Raw genomic sequence first — 18768 nt, 5'->3', positions numbered from 1 at the left:
GTGAAGAAACAGGAATGCATATCACATTCATGTGCCCTGAGGAATGGGACCTGGGTCTCTCCTCAGCCCTGAGTGTGAGGCATACTCTTAAACAAAGGAAGGTCTCATATGGAATGAGCTGTATGCCCTGCCCCCAGTGGCTGTGCCTAGTGCTTGAGGCTGGTGACCACAGGGAAAGGGTGGGCCTGGTTACAGAGGGCAGCAGGCTTCTAGGCTTACAGTCAGCTGTAGGGCACTGCTGACTGCTGGTAACTGCAATTTATTTTAAGAAGAAATTTAGACAAATAAGCACAGAAACACCCAAGTTTGCCGCCCGCTGCTGTTGCTATACTCAGCTGGAGCTACGGGACATGAGTCACTTGGTCCAAAAAGGTTAGAAGAGGCCAGTAGAGGAGGCTGTGTCATTACAAGGTTGCAACACCACGTCCTGATATAACCCTAGCTTTGGCTCCAAATGTAAAAGGTATTATTCTACACTGTCATAATCCCAAGCCAATGAGTGGCAGAGAAACTTGTCTTGCTAATGAGCTTGGAAAAGTAATACTCTCCTGTTACCAGAGAGTATACATCATAGACCAAGGGAGTATATACTAAAGTTTTTGGAGTAGGTGAAACACCTGTTTTATAAAATCCAGATTTATTTAAGTCCAGGCACTATTTATTCAAATAATGCATGGGTCTAAGAAAATAACACGAATTGTATACAAGATGTTAAAGAAGTAAAATCTTGTTAAAAACTAAAATATGAACTCCTAAGGCATAGAAGAAAATAAGCCAGCATATATTGAACTCTTGCTTTGCGCCAGGTTCTGTACCAAACACATCCCCACAGGCTATGCCATGGCTAAACACCCGCAAGCAACAGCAAGAGCATCCCATCATCCGGCCAGCTTAGAGAAACTCCCACAACCCTTCCTCCCTGTTTGCACATTTACCTTTCTGCAGGATCTCTAGATGCTCCCACAGGATATCCCCGACAAAGTCTGGAGCCAGCTCAAGGAAGCATTCTTTACCCAGGGCACACAGCGCTGCTCCATTCATACAGAACTTCTGGAAGTCCACACCTTTCAGGCTGAACTCATTCACAGCCCACATCACCCAATCCCGGACATGGGTTTCTGTCCACTGCCTGGGGTCTGAGAAGAGAGGCCAAGTGAGGATCTAGTAGGTCAGGCTGGGAGAAGGAGGTCAGGCTGGGAGAAGGCAGGGAAGGGATGGAACAGGGCTGAGGATGCTGTTATTCTCAGACCTAGGCAACAGAATTTTGTCCAGCACCTCCCAGATTCTTCTCCCCACATCTAGTACCCCACTTTCCCTCTTTCATCAGATAGGAGGAGCTAAAGTCAGCCAACAGTAATTCCCAGCTTTTTTTTTTTTTTTTTTTTTTTTTTGCTTTTTTTTTTCAGGCTAAGATTTCCACTGATTTTCCCTCTCGCCCTTATTCCCATTAAAAAAATGTTAAAAGCTCCCAGATAAGGGACTATGCCTTCTGCAATGGCAATGATAACAACATAGTATTTTCCACAATTTCGAGTGCCCCGTCTGCTCTCAACTATGCAATGCATTCGAGGTTTTTATGCTCCATTATTTTTATCTTAGCCACTCGGGTTTTACAATGAGCACAGCAATTAGTAATGGTAAGTCATTCAAGTGTTGTTATTTGTCACCACAGGCCCAGCAATGAGTAGCAGTAATGACATCTAAGCTTCATACATGACCTAAGGTTTGACAGAGCTATATTTGCTAATGACACCAAAAATGTCCACATAAATGATGCCTGAACCAAAAGTAACTGCATGAGATGCTGGAATACCCAGGGCTCAGAAGTCACCTTGCTCTGCCTTCTGGTCCACAAAGGATGATTGGGGTTGTGGTCCACCCAGGTTTGGAGTAAAGTTGTAAACAGAAGAAAAAAAAAATGTACAGCTGTATTCTAAGAATCTAACCAACACTTCAGTCAGGTCATACTGGAAGTCTTTTATTTACAGTTAGATGAGGTGTTACTTATAGATAGCTTTCCTTCAACTTTAACAACAACATCATCAACACAAAAGCAAAGCGAAACGAAAACAAGACATAGCTTGCCTACTCCTGACTGTCCAGGAAACGTTCCTAGGGAAAGCTGGACAATTTCACAGTTCACTTCTTTATGATAACTCCGGACTCTTTCCATTCTCTGTAAACCCTTTTAGATAGGAACACCCAAAGCACAAGCATACTTTGCCAAAGCATGTGGAAGAGAACAGAGTATAAATATAAAGCAACACAGTTCCCTGGGTCCATCCATGGTCACCCATATTGACTCTATAAAATAAAGTTTTCCACACTTGTCTGAGAGTTGGAATTGTTTGAGGAGTTTACAAAATAAAGATGTCAGTAGCTGTTAAGATAACTTGAAATGGTCTAGTCTGGGGCTTATCCCAGAAGCTCTCAAAGATCCAGAGATGCTGATGTACAGACAGATCAGGAAACACTGTCCTGAGACCACTGGCTGAGAACGGGTGGAACATCTGTCCCTGTGTCTCACGGATGTCTGCAAGTGCCCATCACAGCCAGCGGATTCCACTGTGGCTGATCTAAGCCAGCCTAGCTACAGGAAAGCAAATGAGTCTTCCCTAAGGATCCAGTCTTAGAGGTCCTTTTTCCTACTATCAGAAGTATACCTTTGGGGATTCCCAGTCGCTGCTGTTCTTTTGTGAAACCACTGAATGTAGCTTTCAATGCTTGGGACATCATTTCTTTGCTGCTTGGAGTTAACAGAGGGACATCTGCACATTCCATGTCTGTAAGGAAGAACAAAGCAGCATATGAAAAATAAAACCCACATAGGTAATCAACTACTCACAAAGAATGAAAAAGTGTGATTGGGCCAGAGAATGCAAACTGAGAAAGAACTGTGTTCACATCTTCATCACGGCAGGTAAAACTGAAGGGGGTTTCCACATTATACTAGGCCCCTATTGCGGGGGGGAAAAAACCCTGTGTCTTGCTTTACAACACTCAATCCTGGTGAACAAAAATGCTTATTCTTCCTTCTGATTTCCACTACCCATACCCTTCCCCCATTTATCCATCTTATTCATTGAAACATTTGTGTTACTACATATTTTCAGTTACCTATAAAAGGAAGGAACAATATTATTCATGCAACCAAGAATCACTTAGTGCCTGTAATGTGCAAGGGATGGGAACAGAACAGGAACAGCATCAGCCAAGACGGTGGACTGTGAGCCCTGCTGTGGATTCAGTCATTAAAATCTACAGACACAAATGTTCAAATACAATGCCAATAGGGCTTCAAAGGAGAAGATGCATGCTAGCCAAGAACAGGAACTGCTCCAGAGGACAGGAAAGCCTTGCCTAGGCAAAAGGATACTGAGATCTGATGGACACTCAGAAATTAAGGAACTACACTGTATCCTAGCTGTTCCCAGAGTGAGGTGCCCCCAACAAACATGTCAGCCTCACCTGGAAATGATCAGAAACAGATTTTCACCTTTACTGGATGCCTATTGGATCAGAACGCATGTGTCTGCTTTTCTTTCAACACAAAATCCAGTGGTGAGCACTAAACTTAAGCAACACAGTTTTTAGCACAGTGTAAACGAAGGTCATGAGGTCAGAGGTATGGAAAGACGAAGGGAAAGGTTTCCCACCTATGGTTTTTGCCAAGAGTTTTTTGTTTGTTTGTTTTGCTTTTGTTGTTTTGTTTTTGTTTTGTTCTTTAGGCTATTGTGAACGGAATCATTTCCCTGATTTCCTCCTCAGTGCCTTTGTCACTGGTATATAAAAGGACTGATGACTTTTCGTGTGAGTTAATTTTGTATCCTACCGGTAACTTTACTGAAGATTAGCTGGTTAGGAATTTTCTCCGTATGTGCACTGTCATGTTGCCTGTAAACAGGGATACTTTGACTCCTTTCCTATTCTTATGCCTTTTACTTCCTTTTGATGCACTAATGTGACTTTATACTAAATAATAGTAGAGACAGTGTTATCATATACCTTCATTGGATGATATAAAGAAATCCAGCTGAAACTGAGTTAGAAGCTCCCCTCCAGCTAGTCTTCACTGGCCTAGAGAGTACTATGGAGAAAAGGCAGCAGTGGTCTCACAGCTGTGAGCCCTATAAACAAGAGTTCAACTAGCAGACAAGATGTGCTTACTTGTGTAACACTGGCACTACTGTTACAGGGTAACCAACTGCTCTCTGTTTTTGAGGCCCACTCCACAGGACAGAATCCATGCCTTGTACATGAAGCCCTGTCAAAAACTCAGGAGTAACTGAAGGTGCTGAGAATACGTGGCAGACGAGCGCTCAGCCCCAAAGGAGACCTTTACACCATCCCCTCTAAGGTACAGGGAACAAAGTAGGAGAGGAAGGAGAAACAATGGAAGAGCTAGAACAGGAGACATAGAGAAGCGCTACAAAAGGCGCAGCCATTGCAGTCTCAAACACACAGCAGCTGTGGGTGCCCATACCGGCTCTTCACAAGAATGAGCTCCCCGACAGCCCAGTGTGGATGAGAGAGGCTTAGGAAGAAGCCCTGCCATTCACTGTGAACTATTAGCTAACTGACAGATTCAGGGATGTGGGGTGTCCTTGTTTAAGTTGTGTACTCAGTGGTGACCCCAACAGGCTCCAATGGAGAGTTCTAAACCAAAAGTCACACAGATGGCCCTGATTAAGCTATTTGAGTCACCAGGTCAAAAACAGAAGTCATAGGAAAGAAACTGAGGGGGGAATTGACAGGAACAGTAAGAAAATAAGAGGAGGAACAACCAGAACACACACAGGCACACACACACACACACACACACACACAGAGACACATAGGTACACATACATGTGTGTACATCTATGAAATTTTCATAGTACAAACTTAATTTCTAAAATTACAGAAAAGGGAAAAAATAAACCCTTGTAACATGTATCTAAAAAAAGATAAAAGATGAACAGCTACTGAATCAGGGCGATGGGGTGGGGGGAGGTTAGCTGTTTGACGTGAGGTTGAAGAGGTAAGTGGGAACAACATTAAATAGGTCACTTTCTCCTGAGGAAAACAGAAAGCTGTTCTAGTTTAACCAGAGGAATGGCCTTGCTGCACTGTTTTCCAGGAGACTGCCTTCGCTGCTTTGCAAAGAGGGGTCTAGGTGACTATGAGCTGATGTAGGGGCACTTTTAGGAAAGCATCTGTTCCCCTGAGAGACGACAGTGGCTTTGACTACATAAGTGGCAATGCTGATAAGATAGGCAGGCAAGCCTGAAGTACGCACAGGAAGTTGCAATTTATGATTTATGTGGGTGGGAAAGGACAGTGAGGTATCAGATCCTGAAGACCTGCCAGTATCACCATTTGCCAGACCCCACACAGTTATAGCCTTCCACACTTGCAGGCCCTATTCCCAATATGGGTACTTACACTGGGCCAACATTGGGCATCTTCTGAACTCATCTTGGGTCAATCTCTCCCCAGTGCTAAGGTATCCCACCTAGCTTTTCTGTGACTTTGTGAAGGGACTACCTTCACTGCCCTGAATTTTAGAAGTCTGAACTCTCAATGTACCACATCCAGAAATTGGTGTAAGATGACTAAGTTCCAGAAGAGATATTACATAGATTCCTCAGCTAGCTTGTTTCAAGCCTTAGCTACTAGGAAGTTAGGAAGGAAGGAAGGAAGGAAGGAAGGGAGGGAGGAAGGGAGGGAGGGAGGGAAGGAGGCAAGGAGGAAGGAAGAAGGAGGAAGAAGGAAGGAAAGAAGAGGAAGGAACGAAGGAAGGAAGGAAGGAAGGAAGGAAGGAAAGAAGGAAGGAAGGAAGGAAGGAAGGAAGGAAGGAAGGAAGGAAGGAAGGAAGGAAGGAAAACCCTGAACATATATAAGGGGAATAATGAGAATTAGGAACCTCTAAGAAAAAGGAGCCAATATATTGCCTCTGAATGTCAAAATGAACAGAAGCATCACTGAATGACAGAAAACAACTTCCAACCATGCTGCCAGGGAGCTGCCCTGGGTCTGGGCCAGCCTAAGAAGATGGTTCACTGTGGCTAACCTCCCAGTCCCTGCCAGTGACAAGAAATCTCAAGTCCCAAGAGTGTTTGCACTGCCTTGCCCTGGGACATTCCAAACAAGTTCTAATGGAAGAATCATCAACATGCCCTCCAGGAAGGCTGACAAAACGTTGGAAAATCCCAGATTTTGGAGTAAAATAAAATAAAAAGAAAATGAGCTTGGGGAAGAGATGGTTGTTGATTACATAACATCCAGCCCTTCAAACAATGGTGTAATCATCAAATGGGTTACTTAGAAACACATCGATGCTCTTCACTTGTCTTTACTTCACCAAACTAAGAGTAGTCTGGTGATCTAGAATGTCTCTCCTTCGGAGCACTTGTCAGTGTTACTCTGGAGAAAGAAGCCATTTGGCTAAGCAGGGAGCACAGCATGCCTTAGAAGCAGGAAGAACTCCAAAATCCCAGATCTTACACTCACACAGTCAGTCAACAAATATTTTGTGTATTCAGTATTTCTCCACTGAATCAACTCTGTTCCCTTCTCTCCCATCCAAGATAAATTCAGGAACTTGAACTGTAGGTAGGGGTTTTCCTTTGCGTCTTTGTTCCCTCAGTTAGATTAAAAACTCCATGAAATGAACTTTCCTGATAGTGGAAATTGGCTGAGGCCACATGTGGAAAATGTTGGCCAAGCCTAATGGAGTGTCGGTTAGGGCTACTATAAACCGAGCCTGGGATGGAATTGGCAGGGTGGTCCCACATCACCTTCCTCTACACACACAAACTGGGGCAATGTGAAGCCCTCACGAGATGATAGCCAAGCAAGGACAGCAGCAGAGAGCCTGGGAAGGAGGATTCCCTGAGGCTGATTCTTTTAACTCTAGCTCTCTGGTGTCTTGTCTGGCCAGCAGTGCTAAGTGAATTCTTTTCTATGGTGGTATCTGCTTCCGGTCAGGGCAGCAAGCCATTTCCATATTCTCACATGCTTTCTCTTATGGAAGCATCTGGAACTACTTTGACTTGTCCACCTCTATGCCACCTCTAAAAGTCTACACGCAGCCACTTGGCTATGGCCCTGTTGTAGAGAGTCCTGAGTGCTGGGTCTTCTGGGAAGATTTCCCAAGTCAGCTAGAGGAAACTATTCCCACACTTGAGACACTTGGGTTGGGCTGTGAGCTCTAGCAGATGACACCAACATTGTCCTTGGAAGAAAAGGCTGCAAAAAGGAAAGTCAGGACTTTTCTGAATTGGTAAAGCTCAAGATTTAAACTTTTAAAAATGTCATGCCCTTTCTTTACATATGAGAACAGTTGGCTGGGGTTGTCTGTTCAGTGGAATGGACACTTCATTTAAAAATGATCAATAGTTATGCTCAAAAGTGGATATATTAAGCTTGTTACTTAAAAGTCCAATGCAAAAGGCCCCTCAATATTATCTGTGATTGTGTAAGTTCTGGTAATTCATCATCAATGATGATGATGGTGACGGTGTTGATGGTGATGAAATCATTAATCAGGTAGAGAACCTGACATGGTTTAGACAAGCAGACATCACTGATATTCCTAACTTTACCTTGTAACTCACTATAATACTTTGCGTTATTACAGACAGCTTCTAATCTGAGCAGTATCTAGACGTTAATCAGTACCTCTGTGAGCATTAACTAACTTGCGTTTCTTAGAAACCTGAGATTACCTCTGTGGTAATAATTACAATATCTTAAATTCAAACGACAAGGTGTCTCAAAATGCAGAGAAACTAACTTAAGATACAGTATGCCAATACCCTGGAGACCCTCAACATCGTGCATGGAAATTGGAGGCATATATTAGACTTCTGTCTACTGATTTTTCCTCAGGACCCTACCTCTACAATAACATATATAGGACTTAACCTAGATTTCTGAAAAGACAGTGGTACAGAAGCCACTGGGAGAAAAAAACCAAAAAATAAAAACAAAAAGAACCATTTCAAGATACACCTTGTAGAAGCAGGCAGGTCACCTCTCCTGGAAGCTACAGGCTTACTGAGCCAGTGGCATTCTGAATGCAGAGAAACACCTGCCTGTGTTTCAGTGTGACCCACCCCTAACAACCCCAAACCTTTTCAAGTGAAATGTAAAACAAGTGTTTCTAGTCAAAGTTAAGGGCCGTTAGGTTTCCAAGAACCCTTCAAAGGTGTCTTATGTGTCTTTTCTACCATTCTTTGCAGTTCTCTGAAACAGAATTGCTCAAATCAACAGTGTTACAAAGAACGTGACTGCAGTAGCTTTTGCTCAAGAGGATGTTCAAGGCTGAGGGCCTTTCAAGTTCTTTCTCCTGTTGTTCTCAACAAATGATGTAGCAAACACCACAGCATCTGGGACCCACTGGTAAGACATGAGTGTGGCTAGGCTGCCTTCTTTATCCAAATCTGAGGACTCTGCTATCACATTCTCCGTTAGACAACTCAAGCTAGAGAAGCCAGCTACCAACTCATCTCTAAAAACAAATTCTGTTAGAGGCAGTCTAACTGGGTTTTACAATTTTCATCTGATAATTTCCACACATAATAGTATAATTAACTCTTCTTTCCTATGTCTCTCTCTCCCTCCTTTGTATCTCTCTCCCACACATACACAGAGACAGAGAGAGAGTGAAACAGAAAGAATAAAGCTAAACATGTTAAGAAAGAATAAACCTAGCAACATGTTATTTCACCTACTAATGCTTTATTGTCTTGAGGATTTTAGATAAATGTATATTATCGTATGAAAGCTTAAGAGACAGATATACCTGATGCCAAAGAAAATGGGGCTTAAAATGATCTTGCCTGGCATTTACATCAAGGTCTATATTTCATTTATTGGCCCACTTGAACAAAACTCTGTCAAGGGAACAGCACTATGATCTAGACATTGGCCCAGGGAGAGCAGAGAGAAAAGGCTTCAGATTAGGAGGATAGAAAGCCAACCTGAGACTTCAGTGCCCTACATGCAGAAGACTCTGCTTCCTAATGGCTCGTGGCCTTGTGAACTTCCACCTGTATCTAAGACCACACACACACACACAAAGGCTGCCATTTTGGTGACAAACACCAAAAGGGCAGTTTCAAAGGAGGGGCCATGGTCAAGTTGCCTAAAACAAGCCCCAGCGTGGGAGAACAAGACAAGAAGAAAACTGTTGGTGGCTGAAAACCCTGGCTGTTAGAACTTGCTGCTGGCTTCTAAAAGCAAATCCCCCCAAAAAGTGGCCAACCATGACAAAAGAAAATGTCTCAAAAACAGTGAGTACTGCCCTGTCTCACTCATGGACAGCAGACCGAAGCAGAGTTAAGGGGAATAATACCTTCTATTTGGCTCTTAAGCCCACTAACATGCTCTAGAACCCTGACAGATATGACTTCCAGCCCAGAGGCAAGTTACCCAGAGGCATGTTAACTCAGAGACAGAGGAGAGACAATAGTTCTTCTGCAGGCCTGACTCCAGTTTCATTAATGAAGTGATGTGACAAAGCAATAAACCAGCATCCACCTGAGGGCCACACTGGGTCCACCCATTCCCATCACGCAGTGCAACATTGTTTGAAACAATCGAACAGCATGAGACATGGAATGGATTCTGACTAAGTAGGGAAAAAAAGGCAACTGAGTATGTGTCCTTCTCCTCTATTCAAACCTCCAGCAGGCATCAGCCAGTAAAAACCAATCCAAAGAAGGTAGAAAGAAGCAGCACTGAAAATCCCCAATTCACCCTCCAGTGACCTGGCTGCCCAAAAATGTAAGGCAGGCTCAGATTACAACATCTCTCCGTGCCAATGCACACAGCCACCAGGGAAAACACACAACGTGCCAGCTCCAAGGTAGATGCCTCTTCTCAGAGGGAAGCTGCCCTAGGACAAAAGAAGGGGTCTCCTAAAGGAAAGAAAGTGCTCCAAGCCCCTCTGAGCCTGAGAAAGCAGTGTGCAGGGTCTGACAGGCACATTGAACATCTGTAGGAAGTGACCTCAGACTTCCCCCTCCTTCCTTTTCGCCCATCCCCTGCTCCATCCCCCCAAAAGTTTTAACACATTATTATTACCACAGAGGTCCTGAGGATCTGGTGAGTCACCAGGCTCACACATGGTTTCAATGAGCCCTTGACCATTACATGGTAGGGAAGCAGGAAAAACAAATGAAAGCCGTTGTAATTCGGCAGCGCCAGGGTTCAGACCTGCCAGACAAAAGGGATTGCAGGCATGTTCCCAAATGTGTTCAGGCACCTGACATGCAAAAGCTATTTTTAATCACTGGATTTATTTCTTTCCAAGCCCCTCCACCATCCTCCACCTCAGCCTATGTATAGGAAGACACCAGGACCCAAATCAATTCCAGGTGTTCAGGGAAACCCAGAAAGACTCTTCCGTTCCAGGCTAGAAGCCAGAAAGCAGAATTGGCCCCTGGGCCCTGCAGCTCAGTGCTCTTACTCTGTTCCCTCGGACAGCTCAAGTCTCCCACCCAAAACACCCAAGGAGGAAATGTGTGGATGAAGATGCCCTGCTAGAAGGCCTTAGAAACGTGTATCTTCTTTAGCAGATCCAGCAAGTGAAAGCCCAAGAAATGATCTTGAGACAGAGACCCGACGCTTCATTTTTCCCATTTTTGCAACTGTGTGTATTTGGGAGCTTGTCAGTTTCCTGACCCTTGATGTCCATGTAAGCATTGTAAAAGAAACCCCATGTACTGTCTGTTGTGGCTACAGTCCGATTAAGACACCACACTCTATTGAACATCTACTATGTCCCATTAGACACTGGTGTTTTCGAATGCCTACTCCATAACCTTCATTGCAGACTTTCAGCCCAGAGGCAGGTTACCCAGAGGCATGTTAACTCAGAGACAGATGGGAGATAATACTTCTTCTGCAGGCTTGGCTCCAGTTTCATTAATGAAGTGACGGGACAAAGCAATAAACCAGCATCCACCTGAGGGCCACACGGGGTCCACCCATTCCCATCACGCAGTGCAACATTGTTTGAAACAATCGAACAGCATGAGACATGGAATGGATTCTGACTAAGTAGAAAAAACAGGCAACTGAGTGTGTGTCCTTCTCCTCTATTCAAACCTTCAGCAGGCATCACACCCCAGGAAAAGCAAGCTCAGAAAATTGCTTTCACCTGAATCTCTCGACACCCGACTAAAGGAACAGAACAATTTCTTACTTACTCTGCATCTTGTAATCCAACCTGCTAGGGGAAAATCTTTTTGGTAGCTGTCATCTAAAATATGTTTGCCGTGACAACACTTCACAGCTAACCATATCCTGAAGATCTTTTAGTTTTTAAAAGCTTCCCATGAGCACCACCTTAGAATCAATACTACAGCACAAAGAAAAAGTGCAGTTTTGTATTCAAAATTCTTTCCTATATAGTAAGACTTTCTTAAATCCAAAATAAACTATACTAGCCATTTATGGGCCTTTAATGCCATGATTCTCCCACAGTTTAAAGGAAATGCTTGGAAGGCAAAGGATATGGTTTAATGGCAGAAGACATACATATTCTGAGTTTTAGCCCTACCACCCTGTGACAGAGTTCTGCACAAAGACCACCTGGACAGAACATGGAAGTCCTTAAATGATGACTTTCAGCTACTTACAAGGTATTTCATACTTCAGAGCACTTCCAACCAACATAACTATACTACCTGCGTGTGTCCAAAAATGTCCCAGGACAGTGTGATCCCTTTGTCCGGATAAACATAGTAGTACCAGGCACTGGTCTCCATGAAAGCCATAAATAGATAAGCCCAGATCTGTTCATAGCCATACTGTACACTGTTGACTCTTTCTCTGCCTTATGCCTTCTGGCTTCGAAGGTCTAGGACTGGAACTCAGGCATTGCACAAGCCAGTCAGTTGTTCTACTACCAAGCCCCAGACCCACCCTTATTCCTCTGATATGATCTAACCTTCAACTAAAATAGATACTCATGATGGGGTTATAAGACTCTTAGTAAAAGCGTGCCAGAATAATCCCTATCACAATGATAGGAACTGTCTGACCCTCTACATCTTGTTATTATCCCAGCAAGGGACACTACTTTATACTGTTATGGCTTCTTGATGAGTCTTTACAGTCTCATCAGCTACCATCCTGAGAGAGGGTTATTAAAATAATCAACTTATTTTAATTTCATAGGCTCCCCACCTATAATTATTATCACTGCTTGTTAGGCAGAGTTTTACATTTTAGAAAAGATTTTCTCCAGTGTTTTAGATTTTTTTTTTTCCCCTCCACTCTTCAGGTGAGGAACTTGAGGCTCACAAAGGCTACCTCGGTTATTTCACCACTGTGCCAACAGGAAAGTGATGTAACCAAACACTCAAGTCCAGATCTTCAGACACAAAAAGGTAGGTATTTCTTCTCTGTGTTTGTAAAATTGCAAGCATGAGAGGCAGAAAAGGCAGGCTAGCCACAAGGATGTAGGATGTTTCTTTTTAATTGTAATTGTATAGGAAGGTCTTTCTGGAGAAAAGTAGACCTCAGTCCCAGAGATAGCACACAGCAGCTGCAACATGTGGTTCCAGGGGCCTCTGTGTCACCACACCACCGCATGGCCCTCCCAAAAGCGACCTGTTCCTACTATTGGCTCAGAGCCTACAACAAGCATGAAGAAGGGGGGGCTGAGGATCCCCACCCCCAGGAAAATAAAGCCAGGAGAGGTAAAAGATGAAACGTTTTCTCCATGGGCAAAGGAAAAATCTGGGCAAACAAATGGAGCAAAGCCGGTTTATTTAGGCTGGAAGAGGTAAAGTTTTTCTGCACTTTTGAACTGTTTTCTCAAGGCCTGCCTCTCCCTCCCACGCAGGAAACAAACACAGAGCCAGGCCTCTTCCAGTGAGCATTCTGTGGCTCAAAGCTAGCTGAGGAAGATGGTCTGAGAGAGCTGGGACCTGTCTGGGAAAAGACAGCAGGAGAGGAGGCAGAGGAGACAGCAAAGAGGACAAGGCCAGAACAGCGGCAGGAGGCCAAGTGGAAGGGGCTAAGGAGATGCAGAGACTCGTTCCCAATTCAGAAAGGGATATTTTTCCATGAAGTTTGAAAGGAAATTCTCCCCCCATTTTCTTATTTATTTAAAAAGTATATAAATACATTTAACCCCCCTCCCATGAAAAAGGACAATTTTCTAGTGGGGGAGGGGTTTGTTTGAGAGAAAAGCCAGTCTTCAAGATTCCTCAGAGGAAGCTGAAACACCCCCACCACCCCCACCCCGTCTTGATGCTACAGAAAGAAAAACAAAGTAGACATTCTTCCTGTGTTCTGAGGCTTTTTTATGCAGATGTGTTTTCCTTTTAATAAATAAATCCAGGCAGAAAAGGAAGATGCATATTCACACACATCTACACAGCACAACTGTCTGTATCCAAACCAGAAAAACCCGTGACACAAAATGAGTAACCCCACTCTCCCAGTCGAGGACACAAAGGCAGACAACATGGTGCCATGTGCGACAGACGATCCACATGTCTGGGACCTGAGCTTCTCGGACTGACAAAGGAGTGATGAGCAAAGGAGAGGCAGAACCCGGGTGAAAATCGTCCTTCTTCTCTAAACGTCACCCGGCTCAAGACACCCAGCTGTGCCCTACTTTGTGAGCCTTTCATTTCATCCATAAGCCGTGATGGCTATGAGAAGAACTATCGTAGTGCACATTCTGTCAAAAGATGGCTGCTTAGGAGTTGTGTCCTTCAGACCTAGCTCTGTCGGTCAAAGCCTCCCAGTACAAATCCTTCAGCTAGCCGTTTTGTCAGCTTTTATCCTCCCTGCTTGACAACCCCTCTGTCCAGTTCTTAAAACTCCCCGTTTAATGCATCATTCACAGTGGCCACTTGTTCCACCTAAAAGCAGCCTTGCATGTCTGTACCCCCTAAGGAGCATCATAAACCTTTGTGGAAAACGTCCAACGAACAGGGTAAACTGAGGCCGATGAGAAGGTAGCCTAAAAGCAAGGAGACGGCAACTACTCAGCAAAAGACAAAATATACTGTCAGCCCTTCTTTAGACAAACTCCTCTGGGGCCAGTCCCACACCTACAGCCTGGCCTTTGTTGATTTATCTATAGCAAATGTCACTGTTTGGAACCATAATTCCCCATGTAAAAATCCTTTGCTTAAAATCCATCCTGCTAGCTAGCTATCTCAACCTTCGCACCATCTGAAACTTGCTAAAATGCTTTCTGCATCTTTCTCTATTCTAAGCCCCGTATGATAAAAAACAGTGAACCAGCAATGGCCAAGTACTGAGCCCTATACTGTAACACCGCAGACCATGCATTACTCTGACACAGGCACATTAATCATGCCCCTGTGGGGACAACTGTTCAACTCCTTACAAATCCTCCTGATTCTACTATCAACACATCCACATATCTTTGTCTGGACCACAAATATATCAAGGAAAGTCTCAGACAAAAGCATTGCTGGCATCAAAATAGAAGGCTTATAATTCAGCTGATCTACACTGTAGGGTGATTCTCTCCTCTGGTCTCCCCAAGCACCAGACAAGTGCAAATGAAAATAGCCAGGCTGAAATTCAGACTTCTGCACAGTAAGAGAGAGTCGGGGGCAGGAGCAATGGGGGTGCGGGGGTGGGGGGTGGAGGGGGATAAGTTTCAGCACCAGAAACAATGGGCAGCCAGAGAACAATGGTTACAGACAAAGTCTTGGTCTATTTATATCTGCCCCTATGAGTCCCAGACAGGAGGAACTGGAAGTCTGCCCTGTATGCATAGCTCCAACTGGACCAGCGCTGGGAGGAAGATGAGGTCACCACAAAGGCTGCCTGCTGAGGAATGAGCTATTCTTTTGCTCATTCTGTTCCTTCTCAATCTAACAGGTCTCTTTAGGCAAGTGTAGAACTGGCTTGTCCTCTCTAGTCCCCTCTGTCGATAGGTAGACCTGAGAGGTAATTAAGGCCTCTTTCAGGGATGCCAAGGATAAATCAACCAAACAATAGAGATGAATGCTATGGTTCCTAAGACAACAGTCTTATCAGGTCTGTTCATTACACGTGGCTGGGGACACTACCACAGAGTTCTTCTATGGTTACCTTCACTCCCTTGGAGCTGAATAAAGGGACTAACACACAGGGCCTGGGATGTATCTCAAGGCAAAAACATGTGTCCAGCATGCATTCTATCTGGGTTCAATCCAGCACCAAGGAGAAAAGAGAGGCCAAGAGCTGAAATGCGTGGGCACAAAGAAAGATTCGTCCTGTCCTTCTTTTGCTTTGTCTTCCCTTTGGAATTTCATCTTTTCTCCTAACACGACTTCATTCTGTGATAATCAATTATTTTTTTTCCTTCCCTAGTTACTTATATTCTTACCCTTCCCACAGGCTTACTAAGATGGAAGCCAGTGGTCAGATTAGTCTGTAATAGACCACAACCCGATAGGACCTGGTGCCAGAAGGAAGCCATCGGAAGAGACTCAGCAGTGAGTCCCTGCAAACTGTCACTCTGCTGCCTGACCACTTCATACATGTCACCTGCGTCTTAGAGGACTGACGGGTAGCCAATAGCCAGCAATGTCATCCACTGGACCCAGCCCTACTAATCCTAAGCACAAACCCAGATTCTTCCCCCGACCCCAAAAAATTTGAGACCCAGTACACAGATCCCTGTGGGGAAGTGTCAGCCCTCCACTCCTGCCTCCGAATCTCCACTAGTGACTTCCATCCATGTTCCTGGAAAACCAACACTTAAATAAGCAAAAAGGGAGCAACAGTAAGGTTAACTCTCCTGTTTTTTTCATTTAAATACCCTAGAATATGGAAGAGAGACACACCCCTCCCAGGTGAAGAGCTTAGCCAGGGCATTGCTAGGGCCAGCAGACCCAGTGAATAGTTAGTTACAGGTTATACTGCGTTCCCAGCCTTACTAAGGTGCTTTCTCCCAGTTCAGAGTACCGGAAGGCACACTAATGAGCCTGAACTACCAAGATAAATGAGACATTATGTGCCAGGCCACACTAGCAAGTGATGCGTGCAGTCACTCAGTACTGATGGTGAAGACACAAACCTAGAGGAAGACCACCTTAAACTACATCAGACAATGGATGTTGGAGTGGGGGCATGGAACGCTGATCTGATGCAGTATTTCATTCAAACCCTGCTTCGATGTTCATTTGTCTCCACCCATTTCCCCTACGGGCAAAATGTCCCGTCTTTCCAAAGGCCCTGCTGACTCATCCCAGTGTAATTCAAGAGAGCCACATGGGAGCCACATGGTAGGAGTGGAGAGAAGGCAGAGAGACTACACACACTCGTAGCATTCATACCCTCGGCAAGGCTGACATCAGAGAAGATGTGAAAATTCCCACCTGTGGCTTGTTTGACCAAGTAAAGAACACAACCCTCCTCTCTGCCTATCAGCCTTCAAAACTCCCTGCACACCAGCAAGCAGTGGCCTTGCCCCTAACTGGAACATCTGGAGTTTATAGCCTCAGATTTTAATAGGTTCAACAATTCACAGAATAAAGTCCCTACTCAGTCCTATAAATCCCAATGTGTGTCTCTAAGGAGCTAGACCCCTAGGACCTGAGGCATTTAAGTAATAATTAAGAGTGGGTCCCAGCTAAAGTCTCCTGGGTTGCTAAGGAGTTACTTATGACCCAGGGAGATAAACTTGGAGGAGTGGGCGGTTACTTTCCCTGTACCATTAGGTTCCCTGTCATCTGCCCTTCTCTGTAGTTGGTGCAGATCTACCTAATCTATAATTTGGGCCCCGGTATCTCCCCAGCTTTGGCTGAAGAACAGTACGCCATCACTCCGTGCAGTCTGCCCGAGTCTTTATTTACCCCTCCTTTGCCTTCTTCCTCTATGTACCCTCACTCTGGCTATGGAAAGCCTCATCTGCAGCCACGAAGCAGAAAAGAATTTACAGAAAGAATTTGCTATAAAACCTTAACAACCCCTTGGAGGGAGGCTCTCCCGCCTGGCAACCAGACGTAATTATAAGATGAATGAAAGGGAGGCTGCCAGTGGAGGAGGAGTCATGGAGCTCTGTCACCGGCCAAGGGTCCCACACTATTCCTGCAAGAGTTAGAAGTGTCTTTACATGCCATCTACATCCAACTTTTCTTTTCCTAATGGGGAAAGGAAGCCCAGAAGGTGACCCATCGTTGCCTTACTAATTCAGGACTCCTTTGACTCCCTGCCCAGGATTTTCCCCGTCTGTACCTCCACCGTTTGCTCACTGCCATGAACTGGGAAGAAGAAGAGGGTCCCCTCCATGTCTTTCCTACCACCAAGCCCTGGAGCATCCATCTGGATCAATATTCCTCCCCAAGTTCTTCAGAAACCCCAGGGGACAACCATCCAAAAAGCAAACCCATATCCAAATGGTACAATATATTACAGCTCCCTCTACTACCTGTTCCCACTGTGGTTTACAAGGGCTGAGTGACAGCCACCAAACTGTAGACATCGTCCTCACACACACGACAGAGGTTCCTGGTGTGTGTCGGTGATCATTAAACAAGCACTGTTTGATGGCCTGATACTGGAATGTACACCAACTCTGGAAACAGAGGGCGCCATTCTTACCAAACAGGGGGCAGGGAGAACATCAGTTAATATCTGACCTACAAATCCGTATCTAAAAACCACTAAAAGGAAAAGCAAGAATCACTATGGCATCTGAAGCCGCTCCAACAATACCATTTCAGGTCTGTGGTGCCCAAACACCAAGATACAATGAACATCACAGAGACACGACACTACCCAGGACATGGAATCTAAGTGCAAGCTTGTGAAGCAAGCCTCCATCTGATGAATGAAGCTGTCTGTTTCAGCCCAAAGGGCCTGAAGTCTTGGAGCAATTCAAGTACCTCTCATCCTCAAAGCAAACACATCTGGAGTGTTGAATCTACAGTTTTAAGGACTCCTATCTCTCTCTTAGGTGACACCTTTTAGCCACACAGGTTTCTTCCTTCTGAGTCTCTTAGAAGAGCCCCATGCACCCAGACATCAGTGTACTGACAATCACACTGCTGCCTCAAAGTCTTGTCCACACAAGCCCAGAGCACACAGCTGTGGGCACCGCTAACAACAAACCCAAGAGGCTGACCCAGTCGCCAGGCAGACCCAATCTTCAGATGAACGGGCTAGAAAGACCGTTGTAGAGCAGAGAGTAACAGATCAATGCTAAGGGGGCAGGAGCTGAAGCCACTCTCTCCATCTGCCTGGGTCAGGTGGGAAAGAGAGGCCCGGATGCACAGCCCTCATCCGATGTTAATAACTGGCTCTGCCTCATCAGGAAGCCATTAGGAAATTGCAGCCAGCCACCACAGCCCAAGCTCCCTGGGCCGAATCCTCTGCATGCAGCTGGGGAGAGCACTCATTACCTCCACCCAGCAGTCCCAGGGCTACTCCACTGAGAAGCTTAAGCAAGCCAGCCCGCAGAGTAGAGCAGAAAGCCCGAGTACAGAGGAGAGGCAAGTAGAGTGTAGGTCTCTAGGGATCGAAAGATGGAGAACTCAAGTCAGATGTGTGCTCTGAGCACTTCTTAGGATCTTGTCCTTACTGGACGACACGCCTTTGTTTGATGGACGTCAACTATAGGCTGTGGGTGTGCACAAACCTTCTTTGGGGGACACTGAAAACATTTTGAAATGAGATACTTGTGATGATTACACAACGCCATGAATGTATTAAAAGCCACTGAACTTCTACTATATGAACTCTAACTTAAGACAGAAGCCAGCTACTGACTCGCAGAGTGATGGCAATACCTTG

At 45.0% G+C, this 18768-nt stretch overlaps 1 protein-coding gene across 2 annotated transcripts in view; it reads right to left on the bottom strand.

Moving 5' to 3' along the window:
- The window catches only part of Ets1 (ETS proto-oncogene 1, transcription factor), a 119083-nt gene that overhangs the window by 23875 nt on the left and 76440 nt on the right, over window positions 1–18768 (bottom strand). For both annotated transcript variants that reach the window (XM_076924601.1, XM_076924602.1), the window contains 2 exons: window positions 2664–2783; window positions 936–1136 (listed from right to left, as the gene is read on the bottom strand). In XM_076924601.1, the coding sequence (XP_076780716.1) occupies window positions 936–1136; window positions 2664–2783 (321 nt within the window). The remainder of the gene's footprint in view (window positions 1–935; window positions 1137–2663; window positions 2784–18768) is intronic.

This window comes from Arvicanthis niloticus, chromosome 26 (genome assembly GCF_011762505.2).
Source record: "Arvicanthis niloticus isolate mArvNil1 chromosome 26, mArvNil1.pat.X, whole genome shotgun sequence".
Classification (NCBI taxonomy): Eukaryota; Metazoa; Chordata; class Mammalia; order Rodentia; family Muridae; genus Arvicanthis; species Arvicanthis niloticus.
This window is presented reverse-complemented; position numbering and strand designations above follow the sequence as displayed.